The sequence below is a fragment of the Schistocerca serialis genome, chromosome 5, assembly GCF_023864345.2.
Source record: "Schistocerca serialis cubense isolate TAMUIC-IGC-003099 chromosome 5, iqSchSeri2.2, whole genome shotgun sequence".
In the NCBI taxonomy this organism is placed as follows: Eukaryota; Metazoa; Arthropoda; class Insecta; order Orthoptera; family Acrididae; genus Schistocerca; species Schistocerca serialis.
Genome location: NC_064642.1, coordinates 611235320 through 611255299, shown reverse-complemented (window position 1 = coordinate 611255299; position 19980 = coordinate 611235320). Strand labels below are relative to the sequence as shown.

At 39.5% G+C, this 19980-nt stretch overlaps 1 protein-coding gene across 1 annotated transcript in view; it reads right to left on the bottom strand.

Annotated features, from left to right (window-relative positions):
* The window catches only part of LOC126480713 (importin subunit alpha-3), a 101418-nt gene that overhangs the window by 31114 nt on the left and 50324 nt on the right, over nt 1-19980 (bottom strand). The window contains exons 4-5 of the mRNA XM_050103967.1: nt 15357-15517; nt 10873-11099 (exon numbers count right to left, since the gene is read on the bottom strand). Of these exons, the coding sequence (XP_049959924.1) occupies nt 10873-11099; nt 15357-15517 (388 nt within the window). The remainder of the gene's footprint in view (nt 1-10872; nt 11100-15356; nt 15518-19980) is intronic.

Here is a 19980-nt window from a genome sequence, read left to right as displayed (position 1 = left end):
TACAACCTTCACCATAAACTTTAGACATTCTACAGTATATATTCACTGTTTTCTCACCTTCGGCAAGTAAAAAACGAATAACAGAATGTTGTTCAACTAATGTGGATGTTTCAAGTGGACTCTCCATCTTTAAATAAGTTTCTGATGTTATAATCAAAATGTTGATACATCAGCTGATCAGGGTTCATCCCAGTGATGCCAACTCGAAGCCATAAAAGCACCAAACTTGCCCAACAAACAGTTTTTTTTTTCCCAAACTAATTTGTCTGATTACTGAATGACACTCATACATGAACACAAAACCAAACTCTAGACAAGTAAAAAATCCAGCTTCAAATCAAAATTTACTACACTGTGAAATGTAGCAAAATGTTTTGACTACATTTGCCACATTACTACTACTAAAATAATTTTTCCCCTTTCTTGTCTCAACCGATTTAACTTACCCAAGCATATGTACACAAAACTTTCAATTATTTACGCAGTATTTTAGGTAATATTATTCACAATATAGATTACTATTTTACAATTCCAATGGCACTGTTAGCTTTCCATTACACATTTTCCGTTAGTATAAATCTGAAATAGGCTTTGTTCCACTAGTGGGCAATTGTCAATATGGTGCGAGCTCTTTAACATTTTATTCACTAAAAGACCTAACTCAGTCAACATCCCTAATTCCACACTTTTCAGTAAATGGTTTATTTTTCTGAAAATTCATTAAGTAATTACCTACAAGTACTGCCACATCCAAAAATACTTTCATTTTTTAATCCCTTAAGCCAATTTCCCCAAGTTTGACATACTTGCATCCCCTAATTTTTCTGAATCAGATAATGCACTTTTTTATTCAAATAAGCCAATAATTAATAATCTGTCTAAATTAGAGAACTTACAAGCCTGTGGGGGTTTACATTAAACCCAGTGGTCAATCACACAGATTGACAGTGTATCCATTACACGGTACACCTAACTAATACTTTCCTGCAAAATTTTCATATTCTCGTCTTTCCCCATCCTTCCGAAATACAGAATTGTTACAGACTAATTATCTTTCAAATTTAGATATATAATTAAAATACAACTGAAGGCATTGGTGCAATAACCAAGTAAGCCATGTTTACATATTTTCTAATAAAAAAAGAAGAAACTGTTTAGAAACTGGAAACAGGATTCAGAAGCAAAAGCAGCAACATACAACCAGGTTGCTATGTTATTGCTGTTTATGATGACAAATGCTACTCAGGATGTGTTGCAGAGTGCTGTAAAGCAAAAGGTGAAGTATTTGTGAACTTCATGGCACCAGCAGGACCAGCAAGATCATTTCATTGGCCACGTTTGGCAGACAGGTGTTGGATTCCTTTTGAACATATTGTTACGACAGTTCCAGTTCCTACCACACAGTGTCAGGAAGATAGTACAATTTTCCACTCAATGTACAGATTACAGTAGCTAAAGTGTGGGAGAACTTCTGTTCAAAGCATAATCAACTGGTTTTTGGCAGTTAAGGTGCAGTAAACATTAATGATAGGTTGTGTTAATCTGTCTATACGTTGTTGCTTAGTGATTAAACAGTTGTGGGGGAGGATAAGAAGAGGCAGAACAGTTTATGATATGTTTTTACAAAATTGTGTTGTGGAACAATGGCCACATCATCAAACATCTGTCGACTTCCATTGTACACAAATGTCTTGCAATAACATGCAGAAATTTTGAGATATATATCATTATGGTCTAATTATGCAGTGTGTGAAATTTGGCTTGGATACCACTTGCCTCTTTCGTGCTACCACACTTCGAAAATCCATGTTTTTCAGGTAATTTTTCAAATTTTTGTATTTTCGTGTGCATGTAACTCAGTCTTTGTGACTGACATGGGCATGATGAGTTCTGTGCGTGTTTAGGCCACATTAAGCTTACCACAAAAAATTTATACCTTTTTCAGTGAAGTCTATTTGGCATAGAGGGCAGTACAATACATACCTTTTAACGTATTACATTTTTTAATCACATTTTGGAATTTTTTTTTCCCTCAGAAATATGTTGTTGGTGTTTTGATTCATGGAGTGTGTTCTCTAAATGGATGTTACTGGGTCGTAAAAATTTCACTGGACTGTGTGGAAAAGTTCCAAAGTTATTAAGACCCGAAGTTGGGTCTGAAGATAGATTGCCAGATGGGGGTTGCAATTTCCGGGTCACACCACCTTCTTTCACAAGTCATAATTCTGCAACTAATTGGCAGGGGAAACTAATACTTTGTATACGAGTGTTCCAGATAAACTGCTTTAAAAGTTACTCTTAGTTATCAGCCTTTTCAATCATCAAGACTAAGAGTTTATTGATTTTAAGAGTTTTAATCCAGCATATTATTTACCAAACAGCAACAATTTTTAGAAGTACAGATTTAACAGAATTTGAATTCTATATGAGAGCTCCTTATAACAAATCAATGTGTGCTTGATCAAGGACATGTGGACACCTAAAAAGAATGTAATCTATGTAGCTCTAACAGCACATTCCATTTCTTAACAGGCTTTTGACCTCTAGCAAGTTTCACTTCAGCCCACATTGGTGGAGGGTTCCCACACCTAAGTCCATTTGCTGAGGGGGGTAAAAGGGTGAAAATTGCTGAGCACTTCAACCTTTCAGATAACACTCAGCCCTAATTCACTGACAGCAAAACAAACATGACAAATGCAATAATGAACCTATGTGTAAACATTTTACTTGTTTCATTGATTTGCTGAATCTCAATGTGCTAAATACTTTGAAAGAAGATAAACTACTGATAAAGATAAAAACTGGTTTCTTATTTGAAGTACAGTACATCAGGTAAGGAAATTCCTGACTCAAATACTGGGTTTGAGTCTGAAAAAGCTCGCTCAAAGCGTTTCAATAATATAAAACTCCGCTTATATGCTCCAGTACATTATGAAAAGGATAGTGCTACTCACCGTAAAGGGAAGAAGGATAGATTGCTACTCAGCATAAAGCCACACACATGAATGCACACGTACATATGCAAGCACGCAACTGCTATCTCCGGCCAGAATGCAACTGTCCCACTCAACAAAAGTAGCAATCTGGATGTAGGCAGGGAGGGGGAACAGATAGCAGGGTAGGTGGATGAAGGGGAGTCAGCACTGCCTGGCAGGACAAGTAGCTACTAGATGCTTGCAGGACAAAACCAAGCACAGCACCAGGGGACTATGGGAGGGAGGGGGGACCTGGAGCGGAAAAGGAAAGGGGCAGAAAAGGGAAAGACTTGTGAGTGCATTGACGTACAGTGGTGCACAATGAGTGTGAGGGGACATAAATTGGGAGAAGGTGATAGGAAAGAGATGGTGGAAATTTTTGGTTGGATAGTGTGGAGGCAGTAGTTTACCGTAGGTTGGGGCCGCGATGATTCTGGGAGTGGAGGATGTGTTATAAGGCTAACTCCCCTCGGCACAGTTCAGAAAAGCTGTTGGTGGAGGGGAGGATCCACATGGCCCAGGTTGTGAAGCACCCACTGAAATCAATCATGTTCTGTTCAGCTGCATATTGTGCCACAATGTGGTCTACTTTGCTCATGGCAGCTGTTTGGCAGTTGGGTAAATGACATGACTTTTCACTGGTGCCCTGGCCTCTGATAGTATTGATAATACTAACAGGATTGGAGTAGGAAGCACTATGTGGGTGGATTAGGAGTTGAGACCTGTGGTTACATTGGCAGAGTGGTGCACAGTGAGATGGGAGGGGATGTGAATTTAGAGGAGGTGATAGGGCAGACGGAGCGGAAATTGTTGGGTGTAGTGTGTGGAGAGAGTAGGTCTTGCACCTGGGTCTTCCATTGCAATAGGATCCCTGTGGCAAAGGGTTAGGGTTTGAAGTGGCATAGAAATGGACTACTATTTTGTGGAGCTTGGGCAGGTGATGGGGCACCACTTTAGGAGGGGTGGGAAGGATCCTGTGTAGGATGTCCCTATCTCAGGGCATGATGATAGGTCACTCCTGCTTGAGGCTGGGAGGAGGACTGTGTGTGTGTGTGTGTGTGTGTGTGTGTGTGTGTGTGTGTGTGTGTGTGTGTGTGTGTGTGTGGGGGGGGGGGGGGGGGGGGGGGGGGGCACAGGAAATTTAGGAGTATGGAGTATGTCCAAGGGATAGTGACTGCCTGTCAAGACCTTTGTGAGACCTTCATTATACTCGCAAGGGAGTTGTTCTCACTGCAGATACGCCATCCTCAAATAGCCAGGCTGTACTGGAGTAACTTTTTGGTGTAGATGGGATTGCAGCTATCGAAATTCACATACTGTTGGTCGTTTGTAGGTTTCATGTGGACAGAAGTATTGATGTAGCCATCAGAGAGTCTATGGTCAACAGCCAGGCAGGTGACGTGAGTTGAGGAGGATCAGGTGAAGCAGATGGGACAGAAGGTGTTGAGGTTGTGAAGGAATGAGTATAGAGTGTCTTGGCCCCAAATCCAAATCACAGAAATATTTCCAATCTGAACCAGAGCAGGGGTTTGGTTTTTGGCTGGAAAGGTTCCTCATAGATGGCACAAATAGGTTGGCATAAGAGGTTCCAGGTTGACTGGTGATACCAACATGACAGTCTCAGGGCCATAACACCCAGTGCTCATCCCTTCTCCCTACACCTCTTCCATCTGATTCAGCTGGTCCTTCACAACACGGTGTCCCACCGTCGTGGATGTTGACCAGTTCCTCTCTGATGGCTCCATCCACTCCTCTGTTCACATTAAACCCACCAACCACCAACCACCAACAGTAATGGCACTTCAACAGCTACCATCCCTTCCACACAAAAAATCCTTCCCATACAGCCTGACCACTGGGTCACTATCTGTGGTGGCAAGAGTCCCTTGCCTGATATGTCAAAGGTCTCACGAAGGCCTTCACAGACAGGCACTATTCCCTAGACCTAGTCTGGAAGAAATATCCCGAATTCTATCATCACACAGTCTCAATCTTCTCACCACCCCCTAGAACCAGCTATGATTACCATACCCTGAAATGAGGGACATCCTACCCAAGATCCTTCCCACCAGTCCTAAAGTGGTATTACACCATCCACTCAATCTATACAACATTCTGATCCATCTCTATGCCACTCCCAATCCACTGTCAGACGTCAAAGCCCTGTAGAAGACCCAGGTGCAAAACTTGGGCAATCCACCCACCCACTTCCTATTCCAGATCTGTCAAACTATGGGCAAAAATAAAGCTGACTACATGCTGACACAGCATGCAGTTTAACATTATGTGCTGAATTTCAATGGCTGCTTCACTACCCAGGCCCTCTGGATCCTCCCCATCACACCAGCTTTCCTGAGCTGCCCAGATGGGAGCTATCCTTACATTCACTACTCCTGAAATTATCCCAGCCTCAACCTACAATAACCTACTCTCTCCACACACTACACCCAACAATTTCCACTCCCTATGTCCTATCATCTCCTCTAAATTCACATCCCTCCTCACTGTGCACCACTCAGCCAATGCAACCACAGGTCTCAACTCCTTTGCTCCTCTCCTCCTCCACTATCCCCCACCCCTTCCCAGAATGTACTGAACAATTTTAGAACACGAAATATGTCGAGACTTGAGTACTAGCAGGAACATAGTTGTATTTTCAAAGTAGGTCCACCTTGTCATTGCTTTTAGGGCCTGAACATATTTTTTTAGGTGGTTTAGAACATGGCAATACTAATGAAAACTATTTAAGAGTTTGCAACAGATTTCTGTATACAATTGGGCAAAAAATACCCATTTACAGCATTTTACAAAAAAAATTGCCCTCAATTTGTAAACTACTGGAAAGCAGAAGGAGAAAGAAATTTTGTGTAATCTAAGATCTTCAGATATAAAACGCTAAACTTCATATTTTTTCAGGCATTTTTTGACACGCTTTGCTTCAAATTATCCTTATGAGAACTTCAAGACAACTTCTTTATTATTTTGTTTAACAGAGTGCAAAAATATGTACAAGATGGCCTAGTTCTGTTTCTTTCAAGAATATACTGCCAGAGATGATATGTTTCAAAGTTGCCAAAATTTCACAGGTGCAGTTGATAGCCACACTATGGGGTCAAACTAGTCTCTGCAAGTGTTGCATTGGTAAAAGTAAATGTTTACCAACGTTCATTGGGAACATTTGTGAATGTTCACATAAAATACACAAAATGTCAACAAAATCTGTAATAGTCATGCAGGAACTTTTTCCAAAATTAGACTGACTGGCATGGAATGGCCCATAAATGGAACAAATGTAATATGATACCATAAGCAGAGTATAGGTGGATGGCCTTCAGGAGGCTGTCACTAAAAGCACTAAAACCTTTCACCCCAGGAGAGTATCAACTACTACAAAAATCTTTAGACATGATCACTTACTTCTGTAACTACTAACAAGGTGCAACAGACTAATACCGAGATTGTAATACTGTTAATCACACAGAATGCAACATTTCTTGCAGTCTGACAATTTTTTACTTTTTGCCATCTGTCATTTACTAGTGGAATCTCTACACAAAACTCACAAATTAACATCCCTGAGATGTATGCTATTCAAGTCAATTTTAAGGCTACAGAGAAAAACCTTCGGGAAGTGATACAAACACATACACTTCGAAGAACTAGTTGGTCTCAAACTACACGAGCGTGATTTTTGTACAGTCTGCAACCAGATGTTATCATTTGGACAATATTTCCATGGTCCACCTGGCCACCATCTTCAGTTGTGGGCAACGTCTGCTGATCTCACCAGACTGATTCCTGAATGGCAGCCCTTTTATACACTGCAAAAGGCCCACAGCACCTTTGCCAGAAATTGTTGCTGCTGCCGCCTACCAAAAATGAAGTTATAGTGCCACCAGCAGTGAAAGGCAGCAAAAACAATGTATCATTATTGAGTACCACTGTTGATGCAGTCTGCCAGCTAAGTCAACTGCCTTGTTTTTCAAGGTCAGATGAAACAGCATTCCAAATCTTACTTAATCCTATCACATCAAACAAGTAGCTATAGTCACATGAAGTAGTAACATTCAAATCTTATGATGAGCTCAGCTTGCAAATGCATGCTTCACTGTATAAATACATGGAGTTCAGTTTCTAGCTGTTAGATGGCTCTTAAATGTATCATAAGGTCAGTAGAAGGGAGGGGGGGGGGGGGGGGGGGGACTGCTACACCTGCTTCAGGGCTATTGGTATACCCAGGAAATAGTTTAAATTCGTGTCTGGCCATCCAGATTTAGGTTTTCTGTGATTACTCTAAATTGCTTTAGGAAAATGACAGGACAATTCCTGGAAAAACGGCATAGCTGATTTCATTCCCCATTCTTTCACAATCTGAGCTTGTGCTCCATCTCACAAACTCTTTATCAACAGGACATTGAACACTATCTTCCCTCTTTTTTCATTGAGGATCATCCCTATGAGAGTTCAGGCAAAAATGTCGACTATCTAATGCAGATACCCCCAACTGAGAAGAAAAAAATGTCGCAAAAAGGAGTGCTGCATGTTGCTCAAGAGGAAAAAGAAGTGAAAGTGCAAGGCAGTGTAAAAACACTGTATTGCACTACATTACAAAAGACTATTTTGTGTTTGCTATATCTATCCTATTAGCTGATATGTAAAATAATTATATTAGCTCACTTATTACATCTGATTTCATAGCAACCAGTAGGGTATTTAAATACAATGTCATGGGGTTAATTGGAAACTCTTGTCTGTATTATGTTGTTTGCCAGTCTAACTTTAATGGGTTCTTTTAAAATGTGAGAACAGGGGAAACCATTTGTATCTTATCATACAGCTTTGTGTGTCCACAGTAAAACAACACTCCACATTTCTCAGGCTGCAACAGCCATGTGTATTCAAGACATCTATCGTGAATTGTGCTAATAGTTTCGGCCAATATACGAGGGTTCGAATTTAAATAGTGGCAACTATTTATTCACAACCGATACAAAAGAGTTAAGCATTTGCACCTGTTACTGTCCTTTAAAGTCACCAGCACTGTGCATTACCTGTTGTCGGCGATGTGGAAGGCGTAGTGTACCATTAGCAAAGCCTGCGTTCTGTTGATGGTGCGAGTGGGGCGGTCTACTGCCTGTCAAATCTCTGGAACATTTCTGAAGTGAATGCCACAAAGTGGTTCCTTCGTCTTCGGAATCAAGTCGAAGTCACAAGGACATAAGTCACATTACTGTTCGTTTTTGGAGCATCCCGACAATGCACGGGCGCATACAGCGCAAGCTGTGGCTGCTCTGTTCGGTCAATGGGACTGGGAAGTACTGTACCATCCACCATACTCCCCGGACTTGACTGATTTGATTCCGAAGATGAAGGAACCACTTCGTGGCTTTTACTTCAGGACTGTTATAGAGATTCGACAGGCAGTAGACCACTTCATTCGCACCATCAACAGAACAGGCTCTGCTAACCGTATACTACACCTTCCACAGTAGGTTGTACACAACACTGGTGACTACTTTGAAGACAGTAACAGTTGAAAACATTTAACTCTTTTGTATCGGTTGTGAATAAATATTTGCCACTATTTAAGTTCTAACCCTCGTACTTTTCCCACAGTGGCAATGTATTTGGTAAACACTGGGCTTCCTCAATTCCAGGTCACCTTTTACCAATCCAAAAAGTGGTCCAATCTTGGCTGGCAGATGAAGTACACATCTTTTTAAAATATGTCCTATCTTTGGAGGTATGTCCCAGCATGTGGTAGGAAAGTCACTGATTACATGCACCTTTCATTGGATTTGGAAAAAACCGAATGCCCAATGGATCTGTGTGTGTAGCCTCTAAGCTTTAAGACAAGCTTAAGGCAGTCCAGCTTGTGCTTTTGTGTCAAGTTTTCTGCATCTGAGATGGCATACACCCTCTTTGCTGACATCTGCAGGGGCCTTGTGCACTGGTATGGTGGATTGCAACTCATTGCCTGCAGATATCTATGTGCATCAGTTTATATAAACACTTCTCCTCCCCCCCTCCTCCCCCCCCCCCCCCCTCTCTCTCTCTCTCTCTCTCTCTCTCTCTCTCTAATCCCTTTGTCCTTTCTGTATACCAATATGTCTAGAAACTTAAGTTTTCCATCTCTCTCAATTTTTTTGTTAACTTGATTAAATAATCAAAGAAATTAAATTTTCCTATTCCTTATGGGCACTCCACAAACTTACTATTGATGTACCTCCAAAAGCAGGCAGGCTTTAAAAAATCTTCCTCAGTGTGATGTCTTCAAAATACTTCAAAAATACAATGATGGTTATGGTGGATAATTGGCTCTCCATAACCACTCATAATATTTTTTATTGAATAAATAATATGTAGACCTTAGCACACGACAGCACAGCTCCATTTCTATGTCTAGTTTTTCAACAATTAACATCAAGGATTCTTCATGGGGAACCCAAGTAGGACACACTACATCAAAGATTACAGGTAAAAATGAGAGACCAAGACACAAAGACTTCAACTGCTGATAAAAATCATAGAATTGGAAATGTGGTGCTCACATTTTCGGACATCAGAGCTAGAACTAATGCTAAATAGTTGGCCAAGTTGCAAGTGAGTGCACCTGAATTACTCAGCTGGATGCAGTGGAACCCATTCTGCATGAACTTCTGACATCTATATTCTTCGTGGAACAGCAACATCAGGATGCAGTTTTTCAGTACATTGACATTCTTTGAAAGTGAAAGCATCTTCCATTTCATTTGTTCAGTAGCGTCATTCTACAGTCTTCGGTATCCCAAGTACTTAAGTAAAAATTTACTTTGCCTACATCATTATTCTGCAAAAGAATGAACATTTGAACATTGGAAGGGGATTGGTGGTGTCTGCTGGAATGGTTAATACATTTGGATCCTCCGTAATGAACTGGGTTGCTGCTCTTTCAATGTAGGATATATTAATGCACGAGGGCAAAGCCCACTGCAACATATCTTTGCTACCATATGCAGGGGGCGTTTCTTCAAAGATAGAATAGATTTTAAAGACAGAGCATATTTTGTCTGCCAGCCAAAGTTAGTGCACTTCTTGGCTTGGTAAAGGTGACCCAGGATTTAGAAAGTCCTAGTTTATCAAATCACTTACCACTACAGGAAAAAAATATTTTTGACAAACTATTTGCACCATTCACTGTAGACATGTTGAGCACCATAACTACTTACAACTGTTGCAGCCTGTGAAATCTGCAGTGGCCTATCATTGTCTCACAAAGGAACACAACAACATGTTTTATCATAAGACTCAAATTGTTACTCCCACATCTCACAATTGTAACTGTTGTAAAATAATACACTGAAATTAGACTGTCAGCCATTATAAATAGAAAACTATAAATAGAATACAGAGGCTACACATTAGCACACTGTTGGCCTTCAGCAGCATATAAATGGGCCACCTTTCATTATATGAATCAGTTCTGGTAAGATTAGCAAACAGTGCTCCCACCTGAAGACTGCAGCCAGATGGACCCTGGAAATACTGTGTCCAGGATCTGGCTACATACCTGAGAAGATTATCATGAGTTAATAAGCTGAGAGTCTATGTAGCACATAGATGAGCAATTTTTGGCCATCATACTGAGAGGTAATTAATGTTTGAAAATCTTTGTAATAGTTCAGTTGAAGTATATCAGTCACTGTTTCATATTACAATGCACATAACTCAAACTGATAAGTGGTCTATGAGTAAAGGTTAATAATTTCTAATATGGACTATCAGTAGAAACAATTCTGTAAACAGCAGTTCAACACTTAATAGTAAGTAAGTTACCTGTCAAATGGCTTAACACTGATAACAGTAAAAGTTCCGTGACTACTGGGTAGTTTACGGCACACTTAATGCTATAACTTACATTTGTGTCACTATGGTGTATCAGCATATTTAAAGCAGGCAAAATCTCACGGATTGTATGGACGGATGGTGGAGGATCCTTATTCCTGCACAGGTTAACAATCACCCAAGTAACGTTTCTCAAGAAACTAATGGGAATATCAGGTTTAATAAACTGAAGCAACGGTTGTACAACTCCTAAACTGATAACATAATCCCTGAGATTAGGTCCATCACCAATTATGTTTCCTGTGGAAGAGAAAAATATGATTAAAATTTATTTTCTAATGTACACTAAATTGGCAAACTATGTTGCAATAAATGTATTAATAGGGCAATTCTTAAGCCTTACTTAAAAGCCAGTGAACTACAGGTATTATGACCTACACAATGTACTACATCAATTAGTAAATTAAGAAATAATGGGAATGTTTTTAAAAATTTATCTGCTGACAAAACAGGAAAGGCCTGTCAGGTCATATTGATTAAGTCATCAACATATTCCTGAGGCAGTTTAAACAAAACAAGAAACTGAAAATAGCTTAAGCATGATATGAACTTTTTTTCAGAATACACATTCAGCAGCATTTTCCTTATTTCCTATCAACAGTGGTATATGAAACAGATAAAGACCAGACCAGATCTGATCTGATCTAACAGCACAACAGCCAACAACAATGATCAGGATACTTGTACGTACAGCAAATTCAAACACATCACATATTTTGAACAACAGAGTAGAGCTAAAACGATGAACACAACTGTTCATATAAAGGGTGGTCTATCTGAAGTTTCGGATGAGATTATCTCGAAAATTATACATCGAGTAAAAATAATGTGTAAGACAAGTCCGTAAGCTCAAAATGATACTACAAGTGACCTCCAGCCCCCGCCCCCTTGGGTGGGGTGGGGGCAAGTTTTAAATCTTAAAATGGAAACACCCATTTTGTATTGCAGATTCGGATTCTCCATAAAAAAGTAATCAGGTTTTGTCTGAAACATTTTTATAAACCATTGACAGATGACACTGAAATCGAGAAAAAAGTAAATGTGAGGAAGAATTCTGATTTGTTTAGAATTACCCGAGAAAGACACATTCAATTGATAAAAACGTGCACCAATTCTTTCATTACGCCAAATTAAGCTATTTTTGTACAAAATGTACTGTATCCTACTTTGAGTGTTACCCAGGAACGACGACATGGACCTAGCTGAATGATGTTCCCATGGGGTGCTTCATTAGTGAGAGTCCCTTGCCTTTCAAAATTAGGGGTGCTTAATTAATGAAATTAGCCATGAAGAAATGGTTCAAAATTATCTCCATTTGCTTCGATGCATAAAGTCAATTGTCTGCGAAAGTTGTCCACAGTTTTGATTACTACATCCCTCGGTATAGCTGCATTGTTTCCAGTTGCGGGCTGTCTTTCATAAACAATATTTTTTAAATAACCCCACAATAAAATCAGGAGATGTTAGGTCTGTTTAATGTGGAGGCCACTGAAATGGTGCTCTGCATCCTATCCACCGACGAAGATACCCTAAACTTAAGACGTTCCGCACATTTTAGCACAATGGGGAGCTGCTCCATCCTGTTGGAACCACATTCATTGCCTAGTTTCTACATCACCATCTTCCATTAGCTCCAACAAATCATCACGGAGAAGTTGTAAATAAGATTCTCCAGTAATATTTCGGTCAAAAAAATACAGCCCTATCAAGTAACCGTTTAAAATTCCTCACCAGCCCATAAATGACCATTTGTGTTTATTGTCAACGGGTCTGTGCCAGTGTGTACTAACAGGAGACCAATAATGACAATCATGATGATTTAATTCGCCACCGTTTTTTAATACAGCTTCATCGGTGAACATAACGTATCTAAAAAATCATTGTTACCTCTTATTTCCCAGGCCCACTGGCAGAAATGCATGCATATTTGCATATCTTTCAGCATTAATGCCTGTGTCAGTATGATATGACACACATGATATTTATGTGCCTTCAAAATCCTCGAAACAGTTTATTTCGGTATTCCAGTTTGTCTCTGAATCACACGATTACTCCCTTCAGGATCCAGTTGAACACAGGTGAGAACGGTAAGGGTACGAGCGTCATTTTCGTTGTATTCACGATAATAAGGTGGACGGTGCATGTATCCATTTCGAGCTCGTTGGGGGCAATTTCGAATAATGTTTCCGGTTGGATGTTGTCTGTTTGGGAAATTGGATGTCATCTGTTTGGGAAACATTCTTCATACAATTGCGCAGTTGCGGCGTAATTGTTATGGCATTCCACCTAAAATTATAATCGTATCAACAGCCTCTGTAGGAGGATAGTAACCTATGTTTCGCTAAAGAATAATTTACTTTCGTCAGTTGATGTTTACTGTTCATAATCTGAAAGTGAAGTGACGTCTGATCACATTGCACCAACCTTTATACTGAGCCATCGTTCGCAGTTTGGCCACGGTAGCACCACAGTCAGGTGAGTAATGCAACTGTGAACAGTTCCCTAACGAGATTTTAATACCATTCCACCTCCCTCCATCAAAAACTGTGGCAGGTAGGACACATTTTGTAAAAAATAGCTTAATTTGGCACAGTGAAAGAACTGGTGCACATTTTGTATCGATTTGATGCATCCTTCTCGGATCATTCTAAATAAATATGAATTCTTTCTGAATTTTTAATTTTTCTCAATTTCAGCGCCATCTGTCAATGGTTTAAAAAAATGTCTCAGACAAAACTTTTGCACTTTTTATGGAGAATCCGAATCTGCAATAAAAAATGGGGGTTTCCATTTAAGACTTAAAAAGTTGTCCTCACCCCACCCATGGGGGCTGGGGGGGGTCACCTGTAGTATCATTTGATGTCCCCCTTTGAGCTTACTAACTTGTCTTTCCAACTATTTTTACCCGATGTATAGTTTTCGAGGTAATCTCGTCCAAAACTTCAGACGGACTATCCCGTAAATCTAATATTTTTTATTGATGAAACCAACAATTGTATCTGGTCACACGGGCTCTCCACGTTTGTGGACATACGTAGTGCACAGCTTGATTTTTTTTTACACCTGGGTAAACAACTAGTCTGTTGGCCACTGACAAGTGAACATGTCTACGTGGTAGCAGTCAGATTTTACGTTGAGGGCAAAATGACAGAAAAATTTGAACAAAGTAATTGTTTTAAGCTTGATGATTCTCGTGTTTAAATGATACAGCAACAAGTGTTTGGGGATAAAGCAATGGATACTGCAAAAATAAAGATGTAGTACAACCTCTTCAAAGATGACCACTCATCAGCGAAGAGAAGCAGTTCAGGTAGTCCCTCAACATCCACAAATGAGGATGCCATTCGTCACTGAAGGACTGATCATGCAGAATACACTAACCATAATCAGAGAACTTTAAGACGAGGTTAAAATTTGAACTGGGTCTATTCATTGCATGTTAATGGAACATTTTGACTGCAGTTGGACCTCAGCAAAATTGTGCTACAGTTGCTAACAACTGAACAGAAGTAACTTTATTCAGAAATTGCATAGGTCACACTTGATTTTGTGAACAATAATCCCAATACTCTTAACATAATGATTACTGGTGAAGAGTCCTGGGTGTATGGGTGCAACCCAGAAAAAGTCATCATAACAGAAGCATCCCTCATCCCATGTCCTAAAAAAGAGGGGCAGGTGCACAGCACTGTGACAATCACACTGTCCACCTTTTTTAATTCCTATGGCATGGTCCACCATGGCCCATATGGTACTAACGTCAATAAGGAGCACTACCAAGAGGTTCTGCATCACTTTCATGAAGCAGTGAGACATGGCCAGACTTGTGGGCAATGGGCCCTTCACCACAATGCACCCACTCTTAATTTACAATTTTTGGTCCAAGCACAACACGGCTGTGATTTGTCAGCCTGCCTATCACCCTGATCCAGTACCAACTGATTTCCGACTTTTCCTGAAAATGAAAGACTCAAAGCGACCAGATTTCACAACAGGGAAGATATTACACAGAATTTGATGGAGCAGCTGCACACCATACTAAAAGATGTCTTCCAGCAATGCTTTTGGCAGTGGCAACAGCATTGGGAAAGGTGTATAGAAGCTGAAGGTGACTACTTAGAAGGTGACTAATATCAAATAATTTGATCTGAATAAAGGTTGATACTATAAATGAAAGTCAAATGTTTTTTGAACAGCCCTTGCATTTAATAAGGGAATCTACAGCTTTCTGCCACTGTATTCCGTCTCATTTTCTTCTTAAAACATCATCACTGCTCTTTTATAGATTATCTACATACTGTAACTGGGAGTACTGTTTCAGAGAGACATTCTTGAATGATTTATGTACATCTAAATCTCCATGCTTCTTACAACACCAGAATACAGCATAATTTTACTGTTTAGACAACAGCACTTCCAAAATTAACACAAAAACTATCTCCTTCCCAGCAAAGTACTTCCACTAATCACTTTCAACTTTATTGTTTTTATACTTACCCAAAGCCCACACTGCTTGCTCGCAAACATTCTGATGAGGAGATAGCAATAACTGTAAAAACAGGGGGACAGCTCCAGCAGCAACCACAGCCTGTGTCTGCACTGATGTTCCACTGGCAATATTTGTTAGTGCCCAAGCAGCTTCGAACTGCAGTGCAGCACTATAAGAAAATTTTTCAAAAATTAGAGATTAAATGTCTTAAGATAGCTGGAACAAATAAAACACAGATACTCTCATTTGCTAACAATCCTTCATTTATTACACCTGGTAATTGTCACATTTCATCAAAATATTCATTGAGAACTGCTCAGTTTCTGTAAAGGTTACTAATAAGAAAAATCGTAGGTGTTTAACTAAGTCACTAATGATATTATAGTCTTCTCACTCATTTACAGATTAAATACAATGGGATCAAATGCATTACTACCAACAATACTTTCACGAGACAATGAGTTGTGATTTTTAATCGTCTACTAGCGAAACTCAAAAGTAATTAATCATTTTCAGTTCTAAACTGCTTTATCAGAAAGTAATTTACTCATTAGAATCAATATTGTGCATGTGGTTTGAGTAAATAAAATACACACACACAATGACAGACTGTGGATTCATTGGATTCATTAAATTTTGTGGTGTTAATGTAATTTAGAGGTCAAAGATTTGTCTTTCTGTTCTACAACAGGTGTAAACTGATACGGTTTTTTCTGGTAATACAGATCTTTGAAGTTATTTTTTGAATATTATGCATGGTTTCTTCTTTTTTGATAATTGCATAGAAAACATTACATCAACACTCAAAGCTTCAGGTGTGAGTTATGAATCTTCAACATCTTCCTGGCTAAAAGTAACAAACCCAAAACATTACACAGCCTTGTTTCTTGCTTTGCCTCAATTTTAGTCTCAAAAGAGAAACAGTTTCTGAAGTGGTGTTATATCTCTTTCCAGTGTTCATTCTGTATGTTCTCCCTCTGCATGTTTTAACTGACTCAGTTATAATTCATATATGAATTCTCTCTCTTTAATTACACTCATTTGATCACGATTTACATCGTTACCGCTGATCACGATTTACATCGTTACCGCTGATCACGATTTACATCGTTACCGCTGATCACGATTTACATCGTTACCGCTGATCACGATTTACATCGTTACCGCTGATCACGATTTACATCGTTACCGCTGATCACGATTTACATCGTTACCGCTGATCACGATTTACATCGTTACCGCTGATCACGATTTACATCGTTACCGCTGATCACGATTTACATCGTTACCGCTGATCACGATTTACATCGTTACCGCTGATCACGATTTACATCGTTACCGCTGATCACGATTTACATCGTTACCGCTGATCACGATTTACATCGTTACCGCTGATCACGATTTACATCGTTACCGCTGATCACGATTTACATCGTTACCGCTGATCACGATTTACATCGTTACCGCTGATCACGATTTACATCGTTACCGCTGATCACGATTTACATCGTTACCGCTGATCACGATTTACATCGTTACCGCTGATCACGATTTACATCGTTACCGCTGATCACGATTTACATCGTTACCGCTGATCACGATTTACATCGTTACCGCTGATCACGATTTACATCGTTACCGCTGATCACGATTTACATCGTTACCGCTGATCACGATTTACATCGTTACCGCTGATCACGATTTACATCGTTACCGCTGATCACGATTTACATCGTTACCGCTGATCACGATTTACATCGTTACCGCTGATCACGATTTACATCGTTACCGCTGATCACGATTTACATCGTTACCGCTGATCACGATTTACATCGTTACCGCTGATCACGATTTACATCGTTACCGCTGATCACGATTTACATCGTTACCGCTGATCACGATTTACATCGTTACCGCTGATCACGATTTACATTGTTACCATTTTACTACAATCATTTATTACTGGATATGCATCTGAACAAGTGGAGACAGGTGAAGAAACTTAAGATCTGCTAGGCAATATTCATCTTTTATTATATATTTGCTGCATCCAGGCAAACACATTCGGGGTGGTGGAGGTCGCACCACAAAGCAGTTACAAAAAGGGGGCAAATTTGTAGATGTGACGTACACATACGGACAAGCAAAAGACTAAAATTTCTGAAAAAATTGGTAATTTATTCCAGAGAGTGAGTTTCACAAATTGAGCAAGTCAATGTGTCTGACCGTTATGCATGCAGCTATTCGAATTGGCATTGACAGAGTTACTGGACGTCCTCCTAACAGATATCATGCCAAATTCTGTCGAACTGACATGTTAGATCATAAGAATCCTGAGCTGACTGGAAGGACCAGACCTTAATGCACCAAACGCTCTCAAATGGAGAGAGATCAAGCGGCCTTGCTGGCCAAGGTAGGGTTTAGCAAGCACGAAGACAATCAGTAGAATCTTTCCTCATGTGCAGGTGGTCATTTTTTAAGTCCAGGATGGCTTGACACAAAGAGCAAACATTGACGTGCCATTGTGCTGTTTGGTTCCACAGATAACCAAATAGGTCCTGCTGTGGAAAGAAATAACACCCTGACCACCACTCGTGGCTGTCGGGCCATATGGCAGGGGACAGGCTGGTATCCATTGTTGTCTGTGCCACCTCCAGATACATCTTCAGCCTATAATCTCATTGACTGGAGTAGAATTATCTTCAGCAATGGGCCCTGCTACAAACAGACCTATTGCCAGTGAAGATGTCTCTGGAGATGCCCCAAAAGAGGTGAATACCAACGCGGCTGTCACCCACCACGACAGCAACCAGGAGCGATGATCTAGATGCCATTTCTTTTCATAACACAGGACCACTTTAACGGTCATCCGCACTAGACGACGATATTCTAAGTCCCATTTTGTTGCCTGCACACAGCAACAATTTCTACTGCTTGCCTAAGAAATATTCTAACAGTTTTCAATCTTTTACTGAAATAAATAGTTTTTTTTTGCTTAACAAGTTATTTCTTAACAGAAATACATTTAGGAATTTAACAGTTTTAGTTGCCTACATTTCCTTTGTTGTTCTTTCATAACCATTTCTTTCTGAGAAGTCTATTCAATCACTTGATTGAAACTTTTTCCAGAATTTTCAAAAAGTCTCCACAGTTAAATTTATTCAGTGATATCCATCCTCATAGATGTCAGGAAACACTATGGTAAAAACCTAGAAAAACATGCAACAACATATACAGAATGTAAGGTACAATACCATTTAATGGCAAAGTTTAATGTGACAGCTGGGGACTATACAACTGCAACAAATGTCCAAACACTGTATTAGCATAATCCAAATAGCAATTTCAAAATCAAAACTTGTGTACAGTAACAGTGTTGTGACTGCTTAACGGACTCCAGTGCAGCAGTACAAGGGCAAAAGTTGGTGAACCCTACACACTCAGCACTCATGCAGCATGTATAGTTCAGTTGTATTTAAAACATAATAAAAACAAACTGCAGAACACGATTTGAAACTGAAAGCTACTGCAATGTTAAAACGTGAACACAAGAATTCCAATTACGAAAATGGAAATGAAGTTAAAATTTTGTCTATTTTTTACAGTCTGACGACATGAATAATTTGAAGGTACCAACAGGGATGTGGAGCACACTACAACTAATACTATCTAAAAACTTAGGGGACAGCTGATCGTGCAGAGTGTCAGATCATTGTTGAAGCAATGGTTGCATGTGATTGTGCGAGGTAGGTGGGACAAGCTACATGCATTGTTCAAACAAAAACAAAGCCAGATGCATATTCTGTTCAGAGTTTTTCAATTTTAACATGACTTCAGACAATGATACTGTGACACATCTAGCTCGTTTTAAAAAAATGGTTCTTCACATACAGCAACTCTACATGAAACCCGATAAATCATTATTACTTGTGCATCTATTTGACACACTGATAGTTACAAAAGTCTATGACAGTCATCATGGACAAGATCTGAAGATCAACAGAATTAAAACCTTTGATGGACGAGTTATTTGTACTCTTCACTATCAAAGCAAATGTATAACAATGAAAAATGCAGGTGGCACCACAGTCAGGAATGTTACTTCCTCAAATAACTATGAAAAGATGACAAAAGAAGTTTTAACATTTTGTTTGTGGCAGATTTGACTATATTAAATATGTAAAAATATTAAAGTGTCCGCTGCCAATATCAAAGTGAACTGTTTGACCAGGCTTTCATCAGTGAAGTAATGAGTGCAGGAATGGACAAAGACCGATTGCTGACTACAGAGCGACAAATCCCACGACTAAGAAAATCTAACAGTGTGCAGAAGTCTGCAAAACCAATGCAGATATTTATGGGCAATAATTTGACTATGAATACACTATGCAGTGGGACTATTTTGAAGCTTTTGTTGATGGAGGGTGGAAGTTACGCCATATAGATAATTTTTAGTATACTCCAGAAGGGCAGAAAATGTCTTCTGTATCCTCTGTTATGACAGGGGATTAGATCTTTATTCATCGAAAGAAAAGTGAGTTCCAAAACAATGACACTGTAAAAGGTGATAACTGATTGAAGAGAGAGATATGATGGCAAAACCAATACATCCTTTCAGTTTTGAGGTAAATT